This window comes from Notechis scutatus, chromosome 9, assembly GCF_049901735.1.
Source record: "Notechis scutatus isolate UNSWTSFEM ecotype Mainland chromosome 9, rNotScu1.2, whole genome shotgun sequence".
Taxonomy (NCBI): domain Eukaryota; kingdom Metazoa; phylum Chordata; class Lepidosauria; order Squamata; family Elapidae; genus Notechis; species Notechis scutatus.
The window spans coordinates 19,915,188-19,933,640 of record NC_142017.1 but is presented as its reverse complement, the minus strand read 5'-3'; the positions used below and the strand labels follow the sequence as shown (position 1 = coordinate 19,933,640).

General features: G+C 41.3%; 2 protein-coding genes across 3 annotated transcripts in view; one reads left to right on the top strand and one right to left on the bottom strand.

The window, feature by feature from the left end:
* Window positions 1-18,453, top strand: part of DRC7 (dynein regulatory complex subunit 7) — a 45,878-nt gene that overhangs the window by 17,979 nt on the left and 9,446 nt on the right. For both annotated transcript variants that reach the window (XM_087971711.1, XM_087971712.1), the window contains 8 exons: window positions 2,991-3,149; window positions 4,917-5,135; window positions 9,068-9,196; window positions 9,678-9,750; window positions 10,482-10,610; window positions 12,360-12,488; window positions 14,220-14,446; window positions 16,797-17,012. In XM_087971711.1, coding sequence (XP_087827837.1) covers window positions 2,991-3,149; window positions 4,917-5,135; window positions 9,068-9,196; window positions 9,678-9,750; window positions 10,482-10,610; window positions 12,360-12,488; window positions 14,220-14,446; window positions 16,797-17,012 — 1,281 coding nt within the window. The remainder of the gene's footprint in view (window positions 1-2,990; window positions 3,150-4,916; window positions 5,136-9,067; window positions 9,197-9,677; window positions 9,751-10,481; window positions 10,611-12,359; window positions 12,489-14,219; window positions 14,447-16,796; window positions 17,013-18,453) is intronic.
* LOC113420310 (neural cell adhesion molecule 2-like) overlaps window positions 8,705-18,453 on the bottom strand; it is a 51,093-nt gene continuing 41,344 nt past the window's right edge. Inside the window, exon 8 of the mRNA XM_087971734.1 lies at window positions 8,705-8,729. The gene's annotated coding sequence lies outside the window, so the exon portion shown is untranslated. The remainder of the gene's footprint in view (window positions 8,730-18,453) is intronic.

Genomic DNA, 18,453 nt, shown 5'->3' with positions numbered 1-18,453 from the left:
ACAACCATTCATTTAGTGAAAGTTCAAAGTCACAATAGCACTGAAAAAAAGATCACTTTTCACACAATCGTTGCAACATCTCCATGATCATGTGATCAAAATTCAGAGGCTTGGCAACTGACTTGGATTTACGACGGTTGCAGCATCCCAGGGTCTTGGCTTATTTGCATTTTCAAAAAAAAATTTGTTTAGCTCCCCTAATTTTTTTGTGCCATCTCTTCTTTTTCCATTAATCCCATTTTATGTTTAATTATACCCATTTGGTTTTTAAGATTTTTATGCTGTGGGTTTCGTTGTAGTTCCTTCTCCAGTTTCTTATGGTCTTCTTCTAAAATCTGTTGCATTTTTTCTTTTTTAAATATTCCTTCTTGTATAGGTTATAGTCACACCTCTGGTATATTTATATATATCGGTCTGATCTAAGTATAGTATAGTATATAAAATCATACATTGCAATGTCCTACCTGTCAATGAATACTTCAGCTTCAACCATAACAATACAAGAGCACACAAGAGATACAAACTCAAGGTTAACCGCACCAAACTTGATTGCAGGAAATACGACTTCAGCAACAGAGGGGTCAATGTCTGGAATACTCTACCTGACTCTGTGGTTTCTTCCGCAAACCCCAAAAACTTTAACCTTAGACTGTCTACTATTGACCTCACCCCCTTCCTAAGAGGCCTGTAGGGGGCATGTATAAGCGCACCATTCATGCCTACCATCCCTGTCCTATTGTTTTTTTATTTTTCTTATATGTATCCATGTATTCATAACTATGTTTTTACTTATACCTATAATCTTGTAAGCAATTGACAATAAATAAATAAATAAATAAAAAATACACCTTCATAGTATCCCACACATTTTGTAATAAGGTTGCCTCCAATTTATTTTCTTTGAAGAAGAAAGCCAATTCTTTCCCCACGTTGTTAATGAATTCCTTTTCCTTTAAAATTGAATTATTCACAGTCTCTCTTGACCTTTTCTTTTTGCAACCTTCTGACAAGCACAGTCAACGGGAAAGCCAGATCCACTTAACAACAATGTTACTAACTGAACAACTGCAGTGATAAACTTAACAACTGTGGCAAGAAAGGTTGTACAGTGGGCGAAACTCAACAATTGTCTTGCTTAGCAATGGAAATTTTGAGTTCACTTGCAGTCTTAAGTTGTGGACTCCCTGAGTTCAAATCCTGATTTCAACCTTGTAATTTCAAACTTGCAGCTCACCGAAGCTTCTGTCTTTTCCAGGTATTGGTTTGTTGAGAAGGGGTCCTACTAGACTCTACCTATTTTGGGGCTACCTGTTCTGACCCACGTCCTTTTCCAACAAATCAAACACAGTCCAAAAGGAACAGAAACCTTGTAATGCTTTTACAAAGTAATTAGCTGTGATAAGCACAAGTCTTGCCAAACTGTGCAAGACTTGCTAAAAGATAACAGACAAGAAATAATTTGCAAAATAAGAATCTTCAAATACAAACTCAGGATACTGGAATGTCCACAAGGCTGGAGTTTCAAAACGTCTTTGCCTTCTGCAAAGTATGTTCGCTTCACAGCTGGCTTTTATCTTCTTGAAGGAGGGGCCATTACCTTGCAGCCTTACTCCAAAGTCGCTCTTGCTGCTGCAGCTGCTCTTTCCCGCGAGCAGCCCTGCGCGCACGCTTTGCACTTGGCACAGGCTCCTCGGGAACCTCCTCGTCGCTGCTGCCAGCCCCCACAATCCCTGAAGGCAGCAGTCCACTCCCTAATGGTCCTGGCCCCTCATCTGAGTCCTCGCTCTCCTCAGCCAACTGCACCTCCTGCCGGCTAACCACAACACTACCATTGATTGATGTGATTCTCCTCTTACAATTATTATTGACCCACTGCCCTCAAACGTATGTTTTCAAGAGTGGAGGTGCAGCAAAAGTGCAGTGGGTTCAACCTCATTTGGAAATCACAGAAAAACCCACACAGTTCCCTCCCTTCCCCCAAAGAACCCAAGAAGAAACAGGAACTCCCAGCCCTGCGTGCAAGCTTTCTGCATTATTCCCCAGCCATGGTCACACCTTTCCTTTCTTCAAAAGTTAATTTCCACCCCTACACCAAAATTGTCCCCACAAGTCATTTTGGGAGGTTTACATCCACTGTCTGCAAAGCCCTTGAGAGGGCAGCATCCTTTCGATTTGTAAAAGAAAGATAATGTCATTTTTCTTTTCCAAGTGCACATTGTGATTGAAGAGTATCACTGAGGATATTTTATAGTAAATTTTTTATTGTTGTATAATTTAGATAATGCTTGGTATTGTTTTGACACAGTGGTCTTTGATTCATACAATGTGATACAATTAATAAATACAACCAGTTAATTAAAGGTTATTCACACATTAATTTTAGATAATATATATCAGTGTTTCTCAACTCTGACAAGTTGAAGATGTGTAGACTTCCTGCGACTTGAAGTCCACACATCTTCAATTGTTAAGTTTGAGAAAGGAAGGAAGGAAGGAAGGAAGGAAAAAAGAAAGAATGCAGGGAGGAAGGAAGGAAAGAAGGGAGGGATGGAGGGAGGGAGGAATTATTGCTGGAAACCAGCAAAACATTTAGTGAATTGCAGTCACATGAACACAGAACACCATCATGGATTGTGAACTAGCCTGCCTAACTTATTGTCATGTGCCTGTGAGGGGCTGCCCCATCCAAGCATGCTAGGTATGTTTTATGGGTTCTAAAGCACCCATTCCCTGGCCATTGTAACATTGAAAATGACAGGTACAAATGTAGCAAAAGAATACACTCAGTGACCAGGTCCAAGAGGTTTGGCCAATCCCTCTGCTGTCCCTGAGATGATGACCAGGAGTAGAATATACCACATCCTTCCTTTTGTGCAATTAAAAAGTATTTGGGCTTCACCAGTAGTCTCCTGGCCATGAGCAGACTTTTTGGGTGAGGGTAAATAATTTCCAAAGATTGGATTAAAAAGAGGGATTGTTCTTGGCCCCAGGTCCAAATTGAAGAAAAGAAGGAGAAGGCTAGGAAATACGCCATCAAGCCCCCACGTGACCTGCGGAGCAAGTATGAATTACGCCAGGAAGAGAAGCAACAAGCTAAAGAACAGGCTGCAGAAGACAAGAAACAGAAGGAGGAAGAAGAGAAGAAAGCCGTACGTAGTTTAGAAGAGACTTGTGGGTCTGGGTTGGCTGACTTGAGTGTGGTAGGAAGGCATCCAGAGATCAAGAGACAGGTGACAGCTCAGCCCTGGAGACATGTGGTTGGAAGCGTTGCAGATCATTCAGAGATATATATCTGGCAGGGATGGGATGCTACCAGTTCGCACCGGTTCGGGAGAACTGGTTGTTGATTTTACATCTGGTTTACTGAACTGGTAGTTGCAACAACTGGCTGGCCCCATCCGCCCCTCCCCTCCCAGGAGTCTCCATGTTGCCTGTTTTGGATCCCAAGTAAATACAGGCCCCGCTCAAAGGCTGAGGAAGGGCAAAAAACGAGCCTCACGGAGGCTCCAGAAGGCTGGAAATAGATCCATTTCTGGCCTCCAGAGAGCCTCCGGAGCCTGGGGAGGCCATTTTTGCCTTCCCGGAGGTTCAAGGAAAGCCTCCAGAGCCTTGGAGGATGAAAATGCCTCACCCCCACCATGGTGCAGGAGGCCGACTAGGCCACGCCCACCATGGTCATACCCACTCAGCAACTGGGCAGAGAATCAGTTGCTAAATTTTTTTGAAGTCCACCCCAGATACCTGGATGACATCACTAGCCACAAGGTTGGGAAATTCCTTTTTCAGATTCTTTGGTTCTGTCTTTACCCCCATATTAATACTAGTAAGACCTTCCTGTAGACCTGCTACCTCAACCGTAGCCAGCTTCAAGGAGTTGGACACCTTTGGCCAAAGATTTGTGGTGCTTTTTAAAAGTATTTTCTAAGGTTTTATGATATCTCTTACTGGAGAAATTCATAATTTTGCAAGATCATGTGAAATATCAGGATTTCCATGGGATTTTGCTGGAATCCATGAGAGTTTGACCAGTTAATTTTAAAATACTGATCCAGGCCACTAAAGATGACATGGATCATGCAGGTCTATGACAATTCACCACAGCCAACTCACCATGGCCAACTCACTATGGCCAACCTGCTGCGATCAACTCACTGTGGGACAAGAGTTACACTAATATCAAAGAAATGGTGGGTTAGTATCATTAAAGAAAGGACGAATTCACTGCTTGGGACTTTCTGGGAGATCTGCCCCACCCTTTCTCTTTCTCCCTCCCTCCCTTGTCTCCTTCCTTCCTTCCTTCCTTCCTTCCTTCCTTCCTTCCTTCCTTCCTTCCTTCCTTCCTTCCTTCCTTCCTTCCTTCCTTCCTTCCCCCCTCTCCCTCCCATCCACCCTCTCTCTACAATGTAAAAAAAATATTGAGACTCTAGAAAGAGTGCAGAGAAGAGAGCAAACAGGATAATCAGGGACTGGGGGCTAAAACGTATGAGGAACCATTGCAGGAACTGGGCATGGCTAGTCTAGTGAAGAGAAGGACCAGGGGAGACGAGAGAGCAATCTTCCAATATTTGAGGGGCTGCCCCAGAGAGGAGGAGGGGGTCAAGCTATTTTCCAAAGCACCTGAATAATGCCAGACAAGGAATAATGGATGGAAACTGAACAAGGAGAGATTCAACCTGGAAATAAGGAGGAATTTTCTGACAGTGAGAACAATCAACCCGTGGAACAGAAGTTTCCTTTGGAAGTTGTGGGAGCTTCATCACTGGAGGCTTTCAAGAAGAGACTGGACTGCCACCTGTCAGAAATGGTGTAGGGTCTCCTACTAGGGCTGGGGGGGGGGTTGGACTAGATGACCTACAAGGTCCCTTCCAACTCTGTTAATCTGTTCGTTTCTCTCTCTCTCTCTCTCTCTGCTGCAGCTGGAAGAGAAGCCGATAGTGGACCGTCTGCAGGGACTCCGTGTCCATGCCTGGGTGCTCATTCTCTCCGGCAAGCGGGAAGTGCCTGAAAGTTTTTTCATTGATCCTTTCACTGGGAAAAGCTACAGCACTGTTGATGATCACTTCCTGGGTATTGAGAGTCTGTGGAACCATCGGAATTATTGGATCAACATGCAGGACTGCTGGAATGGTTGCAGGGTGAGAGTCTGAGTGGGCCTTCCTTACTCGCAGGAATCTCAAGTTTCTTTTTTTAATTACAAGTCAACAAACCTAGAACACAGAATCCTAAAGCTAGAAGGGACCTTGGAGGTTTTCTAGTCCAACTCCCTGCTTAAGGCAGGAGGCTACCCGAAGAATAATTTGACGTTCCAACTTGAGCTGGGGGTTGCGCAAGAATAAATAAAAATGACATCTAGACAGCTGTGAGGAAAGGAGAAATATTTATTCCCCAAAGCAAAGAGCTCTGCTTTGCAGAGAAAATAGGTACAAGAGATATTGTTTGACAGGGGAGCTTGTCCTGGTTGTGGAAATGTGTGCGTTGCTGATTCTAGGATGACACTTGAGGGAGCATGGGTACATGCAGACCCCAGAGAAGGGGGTTTGATTAAATCAAGTGATGCCGATCGGGTCTCTTCGTTTGAACTGTGAGCATTATAGTTGCTTTTGCATTGTGTTAATTGAGTTTTGTGTGTTTGCTTGTGTGTGTTTGCAAACTGAAATAAGCGTTGAATTATTTTTGAGGATTGTGTAATTTGAAAGGATTTTGGAGGCTGTAAATGAGTAACTTTGGGGAGACCTGAGTCAGTTAACATAAGATTTCCTCTACAATAATCCTAAACACAGTTTATACTGTAAAATTTATAAATTCTTCCCACAAGATCCTATACCATTCTGGATAAACAGCTGTCCAGTCTCTTCTGTCCATCTCCATCTCTGGTGATGAAGCAGCTGTAGCTTCTGGAGGCTTGCGGTCCAACTGATTAATTGTTCTGGCTATCAGGAAATTTCTCCTCGGTTCCAGAAAGGATCCCTCTATGACCAGGTTCCACACCTTACTTCTTGTCCTGCCCTTCAACAATTAATTATTAATTTTATTAGTAATTTAATAATTAGGTTAATAATTTCATAATTTGATGGCATATTAATATAGTGATATTATTGAAAATTACAACTGCAGCAATAAAAACGAATGCAAACTGACAAATTAAAAGATTAAAACAAGATGGAAAGTGCAGAACAGAAAGAAAGAGGAAAAAATATAGTAAAGAAAAGAAATAGTAACTTCCCCTTCATTGCAACAAGCATAAATATTTTTTTAACTTGTCACATTTTCTTAAAATACAAATACGTCCCATATCTCATCTCTTATTTATAAACAAATCCATAAAGCATATACATTTCAGTCGTGATGTCAGCAAAATCCATAAAGGATTACCAAGAATAACACTATTTTTTTTAGCCAGGCCATTCTCTTGATCTGTTATTTGTATCTCTTTCAATTATTAAGATAGCAGCCAGTTACTTTTGTATGTCCATTTTACAGTAAATCTTTTTCTATATCAGTGTATATAGCCTGTCATTTTTAAATTTACTTTCAAGTCAGTCTTGAATTTGTCAGATAAAACTTGTTCCTCTTCCATAATATTTTTTGAACATAGTACATCTATCAAAACAGACACTTTTAAAATTGACTCCTGGGTCCACTGTTCAATATGTCCAATGTTAAATTTTTTTGCTTCATTCTGTAACTGTAAATTGAGTTTGAGCAGTCTTTTTAAATTATAATCTTTAGTTCCCTCTAGTGTCCAATTTTTTAAGTCTTATTCTACTGTTCTTTTTTAAAAAAAAATTCAGAAGGAAAGCAAATTCCCACGGGAAAGATTCTGTTTAAATAATTCCAAAATCTTATTTCATATTTACCTGGATATTTAGTCCATTTATAATTTTTTTTAAATCAAAGTTTTAATCACCTTTTTGCCATTCATTGCAGAATTCTTTTATTAAGTTCTTAGACTTGTAGTTAAAACTTTCCCTTGCTAAGGATTGAAGGAAACTCATCCAGTGCTGTAAAATCTTTTGATCCAGAAGTTCCTAATAGCTGGAAAGCACTTAATAATCTAATTCCAAAAGTGAATGGAAAATGAAGTAAGCAGATGTAATTTCCTTTCAACAACACCAACTATCGTTTGAACAAGCTGCATTTTCCCTCATCTCCCAAAGCAATAAACCCCCCAAGAGATTGATAGAGGAGAATAATTGTAGCTCAGGATTCCAATGAAGGGTCCTTGGTGCTCACTGAGCTTGGAGAACATCAATGACTCCCACCACCTCCAGAGACAGTCACTGTGTTACAGTCTCTTCGTGAAGAGCAACTGTCTGGAGTACTTGTGGGTCATCTCAAGTCCTCTCCTTGCCTGGAGAGCAATCCCAAAGAGCTGGTCTACTCACCAGCTTCTCATTCTGCCATAATTGGCTTTGCTTTTTTTTTCATGGCGCTGTCTTCAATTTGTCATTTATTTTCCAAAAATCAGGAATATCAAGCCTCCACGCTTGGAATATTTCACCTAGTTTTGATCACCACAATATAAAAAAAAGATGCTGAGACTCTGGAAAGAGTGCAGAGAAGAGCAACCAAGATGATTAAGGGGCTGGAGGCTAAAACATACGATGAACGGTTGCAGGAACTGAGCATGGCTGATCTAGTGAAGGGAAGGACCAGGGGAGGCATGAGAGCAGGAGAAACTTCCTAATAGTGAGAATAATTAACTACTGGAACAGCTTTCCCCCCAGAAGTTGTCATTACTGGAGATTTTTAAGAAGAGACTGGATAGTCACTTGTCTGAAATATAGTATAGGGTCTCCTGCTTGAGCAAGGGGCTGGACTAGAAGACCTCCAAGGTCCCTTCCAGCTCTATTCTGATAAGATAGATAGATAGATATAGATAGATAGATAGATAGATAGATATAGATAGATAGATAGATAGATAGATGATAGATAGATAGATAGAGATAGATAGATAGATAGATGATAGATAGGTAGAGATAGATAGATAGATAGATAGATAGATAGATAGATAGATAGATAGATAGATAGATAGATAGATAGATAGATAGATAGATAGATAGATGTGAGATGATAGATAGAGATAGATAGATAGATAGATAGATAGGCAGATAGATAGATAGATAGATAGATAGATAGATAGATAGATAGATAGATAGATAGATAGATAGATAGATAGATAGATAGATAGATAGATAGATAGATATGATAGATAGATAGATAGATAGATAGATAGATAGATAGATAGATAGATAGATGAAAGATACATACAGATAGATGATAGATAGATAGATAGATAGATAGATAGATAGATAGATAGATAGATAGATAGATAGATAGATAGATAGAGGATAGAGATAGAGATAGATAGATAGAGGTAGAGATAGAGATGATAGAGGTAGAGGTAGAGATAGAGATAGATAGATAGATAGATAGATAGATAGATAGATAGATAGATAGATAGATAGATAGATAGATAGATAGATAGATAGAGATAGATAGAGATAGATAGATAGATAGATAGATAGATAGATAGATAGATAGACAGACAGATAGATATCAATCGATTGATCGATCGATAGATGCCGAAACTTGTGGTTTCGAGCTGAATTACAGAATTACAGAATAATAGAGTTGGAAGGGACCTTGGAGGTCTTCAACCGCCTACTCAAGCTGGAGAGACCCTCTACCATTTCAGACAAGTGGCTGCCCAGTCTCTTCTTAAAAGCCTCCAGTGATGAACCATCCGCAACTTCATGTTGAGGGTGCTTCATCACTGGAGCTCACACAAGCTCAGGTTTCCATTTTCAAGGATGCTCCCCGCCCCTAGAAATTTCTGCTAAATTGTTTACACCAAATCTATCACGTAAGCAAAATTCCAGAAGTTACTTCTTTTCAATTTCTTGATCTCCTACTACAGACCCCAATTTAACACCAAGAACCTTTTGGATGCGGGCAGAAATCCTGCCTTTTAACTTGGCCTTAAGGGGCAAGCTGCCCAACTAAATGTTGGTCTGAACAGGACTATTTCTAGTGGAGAATTCACTGGAATCTGTTGCCCTTCTAGGATCTTCTGTTTGATCTCGGAGACCCTGTGCGATGGGAATTCATGCTTCCCAGCACCGACAAACCCTTGTTGTCCCTGCCAGAAATGGAGGAGGAGGAAGATCTGGGTGAAGATGATGTGGAAGATTTGGTAAGGTCTGGGACAACCAAACGCGACTCCTGATACTAACAGTTTGACTGCTGAGTTTGTGCAATCCAGCTATCCAGACCACTTAATCAGAACACGAGCTGGAAGGGACCTTGGAGGTCTTCTAGTCCAACCCCCTACTCAAGCAGAAGATGCAGGGGGTTGGATTAGAAAACTTCCAGGGTCCCAGCTCTATTCTGATTGGTTGATTGATTGATGATTGATTGATTGATTGAATCTTGCACCAATATCTTCATCAATATCAAAAGTCAAGGGCAAAATGCATGGGCTGTCTCTCTTTCTTCTGCCATGCCTTATTGCTGTAAAAGTAGCCCGCCAATGATCAGTAGAAAGTTTCTGAAAATAAAGCAAGAATTTCTGTTCAGAAAGGTAATTCAGGCTGCAAAATGCAGAGCAGGAGTTAGTTAACATGGACTTTGGTAAGTGAGCATTCTCACAGCCTTTTTTATTGCATCCTGGTTAGATGAAGGAAGATGAATCAAAGAGTTTTGACATGCCTGCATCTTGGGTGGAGCAGATCCATGTATCTCCCAAAGGTATTCTTGTTTTCTTCTATCTTGACCTGTCTTCAGTAGACAAGCTTGGCAAGGAAGTGATAGCAGTAAGATCTAACCATCTTAGAAGGCATCAGTTTGTAACAAACTATAATTGCAGGGAGCACACAACTAAGGATCTTCTCCTTCTCCTCCTCCTCCTCCTCCTTCTCCTTCTCCTCCTCCTCCTTCTCCCCCCTCCTCTCTGAGGTAGCTTCTCTGCAACTTAACAAGGAGACCTTAGAAAAGAAATCTGGGATGAAGCATAGATGAAAGTCATCATGTTGAGCTCACTTGCTAGACCCCAAGGGAAGGTGATCTTTAGCATTCATGGTTTTAGAAAGGGAAGGATCAGGATTAGGGTTAGGGTTGGGATAGGTTCAATATTTAGGATGCAAAGAAGGGATTGGATTATAGAAGAGCTAAGCATAGTTATAGTAAGGTAGAAAAGTTCAATATGACTTCCCAAGCCAACGAAATATGAAGTCTATGCATGCAGTCTACTTGGTAAGTACCTCCTTACCGGGTTGACTGCATGCATAGACTTCATATAGACTCACATAGACTCAACCAAACCACCCCATCACTCATTTGGAGTCAATCAGGCCTCCAAAGTTAACCATCAGACCAGGACTGTTGATAGTCAGGAAAGAAAGAAATTATATTCCATCAATATTTGGAGAACCTCAGTTTCTCATTCCCACCACGTATGTCTTCTCTGTTCTTACCTCTAGAATTTGAGACTCGCTGTCCTCAAGGCAAGAAACTGATTCAATATAAGAATGCCAAGTTGGAGAAATGGGCACCATATCTTAATGTCAATGGCCTAATCACCCGATTGACATTGTATGAAGATCCAGATTGTAAGTAGATTTAAAATGGAAGATCTTTTGGGAGATGAGTCATGTTCGGTTTGATGTAGTGTTTGGGGATAATTCTCTGTTTTCCTTTCATAGTTTTTATTAAGAGTTTTTAAAAATAATAAAGGATAATGCAAACCAAATTTAGAAGAAAGTGAGAAAAGGAAAAGAAAGAAAAAGAATAGAAAGTACAAAGAAATGAAATGGAAAGAACGAAAGAAGAAAGAAAGAAAGAAAGAAAGAAAGAAAGAAAGAAAGAAAGAAAGAAAGAAAGAAAGAAAGAAAGAAAGAAAGAAAGAAAGAAAGAAAGAAGATTGGGTTTAGTTCCTACAAGGAATTAAATTCTTGGACCTTTGGACTTGAGATGACTTTAAGACTTGTGGCCTTCAATGCTCAGAATTCCCCAGCCAATTATGGGAGTTGAAGTCAACAGACATTAAAGTTGCCAAGATCCCTGGCATATATAGAATCTGTCAGAATGGTATATATGTCCACTTTTCCTTAAACTAGGGATCTCCAAGCTTGGCAACTTTTAAGAATTGTGGACTTCAATTCCCAGAATTACCTAGCCAGCACGGTCTTAAATTCACCAAGTTTGGAAACCCTTGATAAACTTTTAGAGCAGATAAATACAAAGTAATTCATGTGTTAATTCATAATTTTTTGTCTATTATTAATTCTTGCAATTTTAATAGTTCCTCTCCCAAAGACATGCAGCCACCAGTATGTATGCTGGAACCCCAGCCTGGTTGTTATTTAATTGCACTTCTGCTGATCTGCATGACCACCAGGCTCATATTAATGTCTTTTATTTTTTCTTTTTGTACACTGAGAGCATATGCACCAAAGGCAAATTCCTTGTATGTCCAATCACACTTGGCCAGTAAAGAATTATATTCTATATGGTAGTAGATGCATAAGAAGCAAAGGGTCCACACCAAAATAAACAATACCAACAAACCAATATTCAAGATTCTTTCATTTCTGGATGGCCTTATCTCTCTTGTGCCTACCACAGGCTAATTACAGATTAACAGAGTTTGAAGGGACCTTGTAGGTCATCTAGTCCACCACCACCCCTGCCCAAGCAGGAGACGCTATACCATTTCTGACAGATGGCAGTCCAGTGTCTTCTTGAAAGCCTCCAGTGATGAAGCTCCCACAATTTCTGAAGGCAACTTCTGTTCCATGGGTTGATTATTTTCACTGTCAGAAATTTTCTCCTTATTTCTAGTTTGAATCTCTCCTTGATCAGTTTCCATCCATTATTCCTTGTCTGGCCTTTGGGTGCTTTGGAAGATAGCTTGACCCCCCTCCTCCTCTCTGGGGCAGCCCCTCAGATACTGGAAGGCTGCCATCATGTCTCCCCTGGTGCTTCTCTTCACCAGACTAGCCATGCCCAGTTCCTGTAACCGTTCTTCATATGTTTCAGTCTCCAGTCCCGTAATCATCCTGGTTGCTCTTCTCTGCACTTTTTCTAGAGTCTCAACATCTTTTTTATAGTATGGTGACTGAAACTGGATGCAATATTTTAGTTTTGGTCTTACTAAGGCTTTATAGAGTGGTGTTACTACCTCACTTGATCTTGATTGAATCCCTCCGTTAATGCAACTTGAGGATTGTATTGACTTTTTTGGCTGCTGTCACACACTGCTGGCTCATATTTAGCTGGTTGTCCACTAAGACTCCCTTTCACAGTTACTGCTATTAAGCCTGGTTTCACTCGGTCTTTTCTTCTCTTTCCACCATCAGGTACCAAAGTGCTTGAAGTGAAAGAGTGGTTCAAGAACCGCGAAGACAAGTTGGACATTCGAGAATTAAATAAGCAAACCAACATCATAGCAGAGCAATTCCTACCTGGACATGCCCTGGGCCTGAGAGGTATCTCGTACAACAAAGAGCCTTGATTCTTGGCAAGGAAGGGAAGAAAGATCTTCTGCCTTTAGCATGGACATTCCTTCCTTCTTATTTGTTTATTTGATTTGTATCCCTTTTTTTAAAACTTTATAAATTACTAAAGTAGCAAACTATCAGACACAAGAAATCAGGAGCCAGGATAGAGTTCAAAAGTACTATGAATGTATTTCCTACAAACTATTCACAAGAACCTGGTCTAACTAAGGGTCAAGGCAAATTAGAACGCAAGAAGAGTCAACAGACTTCCAGGGCGGCTGGATGTTGGTCTCTTATGGTGGCATAGAGGTTCCAAACTGATGATGCGTTTGACCCTGCCCTCGGGCTCAGACCGGTCATCTCCTACACAAACTTGCTAATACTCCTTCCGTCTGTTTTCCCCACAAAAACAAGCCGGTGAGGTGGGATGGGCTGAGCGAGAGTGAGAAAGAGAGACAAAGTCATTCAGTTGGCTTTCGTGCTTAAGATGGGACTAGAACTCACCATCTCCTGGTGATTGGCCCAAAGTCACCCAGCTGGTTTTCATGCCTAAGATGAGACTATAACTGAGGTGGTTGCTAAACGAGGACCATCAGTATTTTCAATCTTGTTTTGTCATTCCTATTTATTAGTGTGTTTGAGGAATTCAAAATGGCACCACCAATAGCAGCCTCAGTGAATTCAATGCTCTCTGATAGTTTTGTTGTTTTTAAACAATTCCCACAACACTGTCAAACTATTTAGTAAGACTGTATTAATATTCTTCTTCTTATCTTTCCTATTACCTATCTCATTTTCTACTTATGACTATAACTTTTGTTACTTGTATCTTTATTATTTATATTGTTTTATTTAGTTTCCTAGTACGATTTGATTATATGCCGTGTTTCTCATATAATAAGGCCGGGTCTTATTTTTTTTTGAGCCCTGAAAAAATGGCTAGGCCGTCTTTTGGGTGACTTAATTCCCCCCTTGCATCTTCAGGCGGGCGGGTGGCAACAGCTTGGATGTTGACCTTGGTGTTGGTGGGCACTTTGTATCGGGGTCAATGCAGGCAGCACCATATCCGGGTGTGCAACAAAGTACTTCCTAATGGCAAGCCCCCACCATTCCCCCATTTCGCATGTTTTTAATATAGGCCTTAATTTGGGGAGGGGCTTAATTTCATTTCATGCTTATAAAACATGCTGGGACTTCCTATTGGGAGGCTGTATTGTTGGAGAAACAGGGTAGTATCCTATGATTATCAGTAAGTGTTGTATCTTATGATTTATGATAAATGCATTTTTATGACTGTGATCATATTTATCACTTATAGCTTCTATGTACAATGAAAACTTATGCACTGAAGACAAATTTCTTATGTGTACAATACACTTGACCAGTTAAGAATCCTATCCTATCCTATCCTATTTTCTGTTCAATTCCACTCCACTCTACTCTACTCCATTCCATTCCATTCTGTTCTGTTCTTTCACTGCCTACTCCCTTGAGTGTTTTGTATAAAGTGAGATTAAAAAGAAATACACAGATAGTCCTTGATTTACAACAGTTTGTTTGGACCAATGTTGGAAGTTACAACAGCACCAAAAGAAAGTGACTTATGACAATTTTCCACACTTACAACCGTTGCAGCATCCCCATAGTCATGTGATCATCAGCTGTTCTGTACAGTCTCTAACTGGAGATTCCATCCTGGACCTCTCTTTGCTTTCCCAGCACATATGTACAAGACCATGGAACCGGAGACCGAGCGCACGATGGAGTTCTACAACGAGACACGGGTGGACGGCCTTCAGAAACGCACAGAAACTTCCCAAGAGATGGCAGAGTATTTTGAAGGCCGCTTAGATTTTCTTAGCTACCGTCATGCCGAGTTTGGCAAAAGAATCAAGAAACTTACCAAGAAGATGGCTACCACTGAAAGCAATGCCCGGCCAATTTTGGTAAGAACAGCTCATTGGTTGATGTCCCCTAGTCCTTCAGAGACAAAACTTAGGAAGTAGGAAGCCCCTAGTAGGAACCTTTTGAGAAGGGGTCTTTTGAGGAGGGGTATTGTTGTCATAGATGTCCAGTTCCATCTAAGTGGGTTTCCGTGGATATGCAAGTTTCTTCTAAGCAGATTTAATCCACAATAGAGATGGTTACTCTGAACAGTAGCATCTTACCTTCTTCTGTCGAAGATACACCTGTTGGGAGAAATATCCATCTGATTCAGTTCCAAGCTAGGAGAAAGACACTGGAAACATGGAGGCTGATTGGAAAAATGGTTTAATGGGAGGTCTTCAAGAAAAGACAAACATTTCTCTGAGATGGTATGAAGACTTCTGCCTTGGGCAGGGGGGTGGACTAGATTAGAAGACCTCCAAGGTCCCTTCCAACCCTATGATTCAAGGACTTTATGATTGCACAGAAATTAGTCACTGACAAAACAATGATCTGCCTGCAATTTGGCAGAATGAATCTCACCAGGCTCAAGGTTGACTCAGCCTTCCATCCTTCCGAGGTGGGTAAAATGAGGACCCAGATTATTGGGGGACAATAGGTTGACTCTGTAAACCATTTAGAGAGGGCTGTGAAACACTGGGAAGCAGTATATAAATCGAAGTGTTATTGCCCTTCCATCCATCCATCCATCCATCCATCCATCCATCCATCCATCCATCCATCCATCCATGATATCCAATGGTTAGAATGCAGTACTGCAGGCTGACTCTGCTCACTGCCAGGAGTTCAATCCTGACCACCTCAAGGTTGATTCAGCCCCTCATCCTTCCAAGGTGGGTAAAATGAGGACCCAGATTGTTGAGGGCAAGAGGCTGACTCTGTAAACTGCTTAGAAGAGGACTGGAAAGCACTGTAAAGCGGTATGTAAGTCCAAGGGCTATTTCTATTGCTATCTGTCTCTATGTCTGTCGGGACTCCAGCATCCGCACCCATTTAAATCATGAGTCTCTAGCCACATTGCTCAGAGTTTAAAGAAGGTTTATTAGAAATGAACATGCCGGTGCTACCTGGGTGTAGCCGACTCTGAGACACATCATTCATTTCAGCCTTGACCCTGGTCTTCCCCCACCCCCTGGATGTATATTCTCCAATGGGACACATCCATAGCCAAGAGTAATCAGTCATGCTCTCTCCAGTAATAATCTTGCATGTCAGAAAGTTCGGCCACCTAGCAATTATTTATGAAAGCATTTAAAGAATGCACTACTTCCACCACTCCCTTTCTGCTGGCAGCTCTAAAAGGCCAGAGAAAACTTTTTTGAGTTGTCTGTCTGTTTGTCTGTCTGTCTTTCTCTCTCTCTCTCTCTCTCTCTCTCATCTATCTCTCATCTATTTATCTATATCTATCTATCTATGCATCCACCCACCCACCCATCTGTCCATCTGTCCATCCATCTATATCTCTATATCTATCTAAGAGCCATGGTGTCATAGTGGTTAAGAATGCAGTATTGCAGACTGACTTTGCCCACTGCCAGGAGTTCGATCCTGACCAGTTCAAGGTTGACTCCATCCTTCCATCCTTCTGAGGTGGGTAAAATGAGGACCCAGATTGTTGGGGGCAATATACTAACTCTGTAAAACTGCTTAGAGAGGGCTGTAAAGCACTGTAAAGCAGTATAAAAGTCTAAGTGCTAGTGCTATCTCCTATTTTCATGAAGACTCATATACCGACAATAAAGTTGAATTATTGATGTGCACCCAAATACCAGCATAGCTATGTAACTCTCTATGTCCCATCCCAACTGACTCATTGTAAATATTGGTGGCTTAACACTACCTTGCTGTCAGCCTTCAAGATCTTTTCTACTGCTTTTGGCTGCCATAAGTAACGGGGGGAGGGGTTGCGTCTGGGAAGAGAGCTGGAGGTCTTACATTCTTGTGTTGTATAAATGAAGAGTGGGGGGGGGGGGAGTATAAATTCCTGCTCTTAACTTTCTATTTCCTTGCTTAGCCTTCTTTCCTCTGCGCAACTGCGAATCCTTATCAAAATATGTCAAGGTCAACGGACAGAGGCTTCATCACCACCTGAAGATGCCCACATGATCATATTCAGAACTTTTTATTGGAAGAGTCTTTTGAACTCTGGGGGGTGGGAACAATTCCATCTCTTTGTATATGTGATCTGCGCACCTAATTCCTTAGATTCAGAATCCTACCTGTAGCTTCCACTTCGAATTTCAGTAAAAGAATCCTTTCCTCTAATCTATGGAGTCTAAGTATTTCTTTCTTGGATTTTGAATGGAGCACAGACTGACACTTGCCCTCTTCCACTTGCATCCTTTCCAGAAAATCACCGAGAGGTTCCACAGGAACCCAAGCAAACCAGCTGACGAAGACGTGGCCGAACGCATTTTTTTGATCTCGGAAGATAAGATCGTTCTGACCTACCACTGCAAGGAGAATTACATCACCCCTTCCAAGAGGGAGTTTAATAAGCATACCGATGTGGACAGCAAGGGAAATAAGATTATCATGAGCCGAGATATGTGCATCAGTTATCAGGTGAATTAAGCATATGGTATTTGCGCGGCTCGTGGTGGGTGCAAGCTGGCCTGATGGGCGGGATTTAAATGAATGGTTGCAAGACGTAACTAAAGGTAGTCCTTGATGTACGACCACAAGGAGACAGAAATTTAAATTGTTAAGTGAGACATTTGTTAAGTGAATTTAATCCATCACCTGTTTTGAGGTTCTGGAGCAGATAAGTATAGATAGACCACAATTTACAATTCATAAGACGTTTCTTCCCTTGAGCACCGCTATGCTAGACGTTTCCTGTTTAAGGAAACAAAGTAAAGCAGATGTTAGGCTTTGTGTATCTAGTGGTTAATTACTCAGTTTTGCCATGGCTGAGGAAGTATAGAAAGGTCAAGCAAAATCTGGGTTTTCCCCTGTATCTCATACTTGGCATTCCAGGTAGACCTCGTCTTACAACAATTTATTTAGTGACCGTTCAAAGTTATAACAGCACTGAAAAAAGTGACTTATGACTATTCTTCACAGTTACAACTATTACAGCATCTCCATGGTGAAGAACGGTTGCAGGAACTGGGCCTGGCTAGTTTAGGGAAGAGAAGGACCAGGGGAGACAGGAGAGCAGCGTTCCAATATTTGAGAGGCTGCCACAGAGAGGAGGAAGGGGTCAAGCTATTCCCCAAAGCACCCAAAGGCCAGACAAGGAATAATGGATGGAAATTGATCCAGGAAAGATTCATCCTGGAAATAAGGAGGAATTTTCTGAGAGTGGGAATAATCAACCTATAAAAAAGATGTTGAGACTCTAGAAAAAGTACAAAGAAGAGCAACCGGGATGATTAGGGGACTGGAGGCTAAAACATACAATGAACGGTTGCAGGAACTCAGCATGGCTAGTCTAGGGAAGAGAAGGACCAGGGGAGATAGGAGAGCATCCTTCCAATATTTGAGGGGCTGCCACAGAGTGGAGGAAGGGGTCAAGCTATTTTCCAAGGCACCTGAAGGCCAGACAAGGAATAATGGATGGAAACTGAACAAGGAGAGATTCAACCTGGAAATAAGGAGGAATTTTTTGACAGTGAGAACAATCCACCCATGGAACAGAAGTTGCCTTCGGAAGTTGTAGGAGCTTCATCACTGGAGGCTTTCAAGAAGAGACTGGACAGCCATCTGTCAGAAATGGTAGAGTCTCCTACTTGAGTGGGGGTTGGACTAGATGCCCTACAAGGTCCCTTCCAACTCTTAATCTGTTACAGTCACATAATCAAAATCCAGATGCTTGGCAACTGACTATTCTTTCCCACATGAAGCGGTATACAGGATAAGTGCTATTTCTATTGTTCTTCTTTCCTTCCTTTTTTCCTCCCTTCCTCCCTTCTTCCTTTCTTCTCTCCCTCCCTCCCTTCCATCCATCCATCCATCCTTTGCAGTGGTTAGAATGCAGTATTGCAGGCTGACTCTACTGACT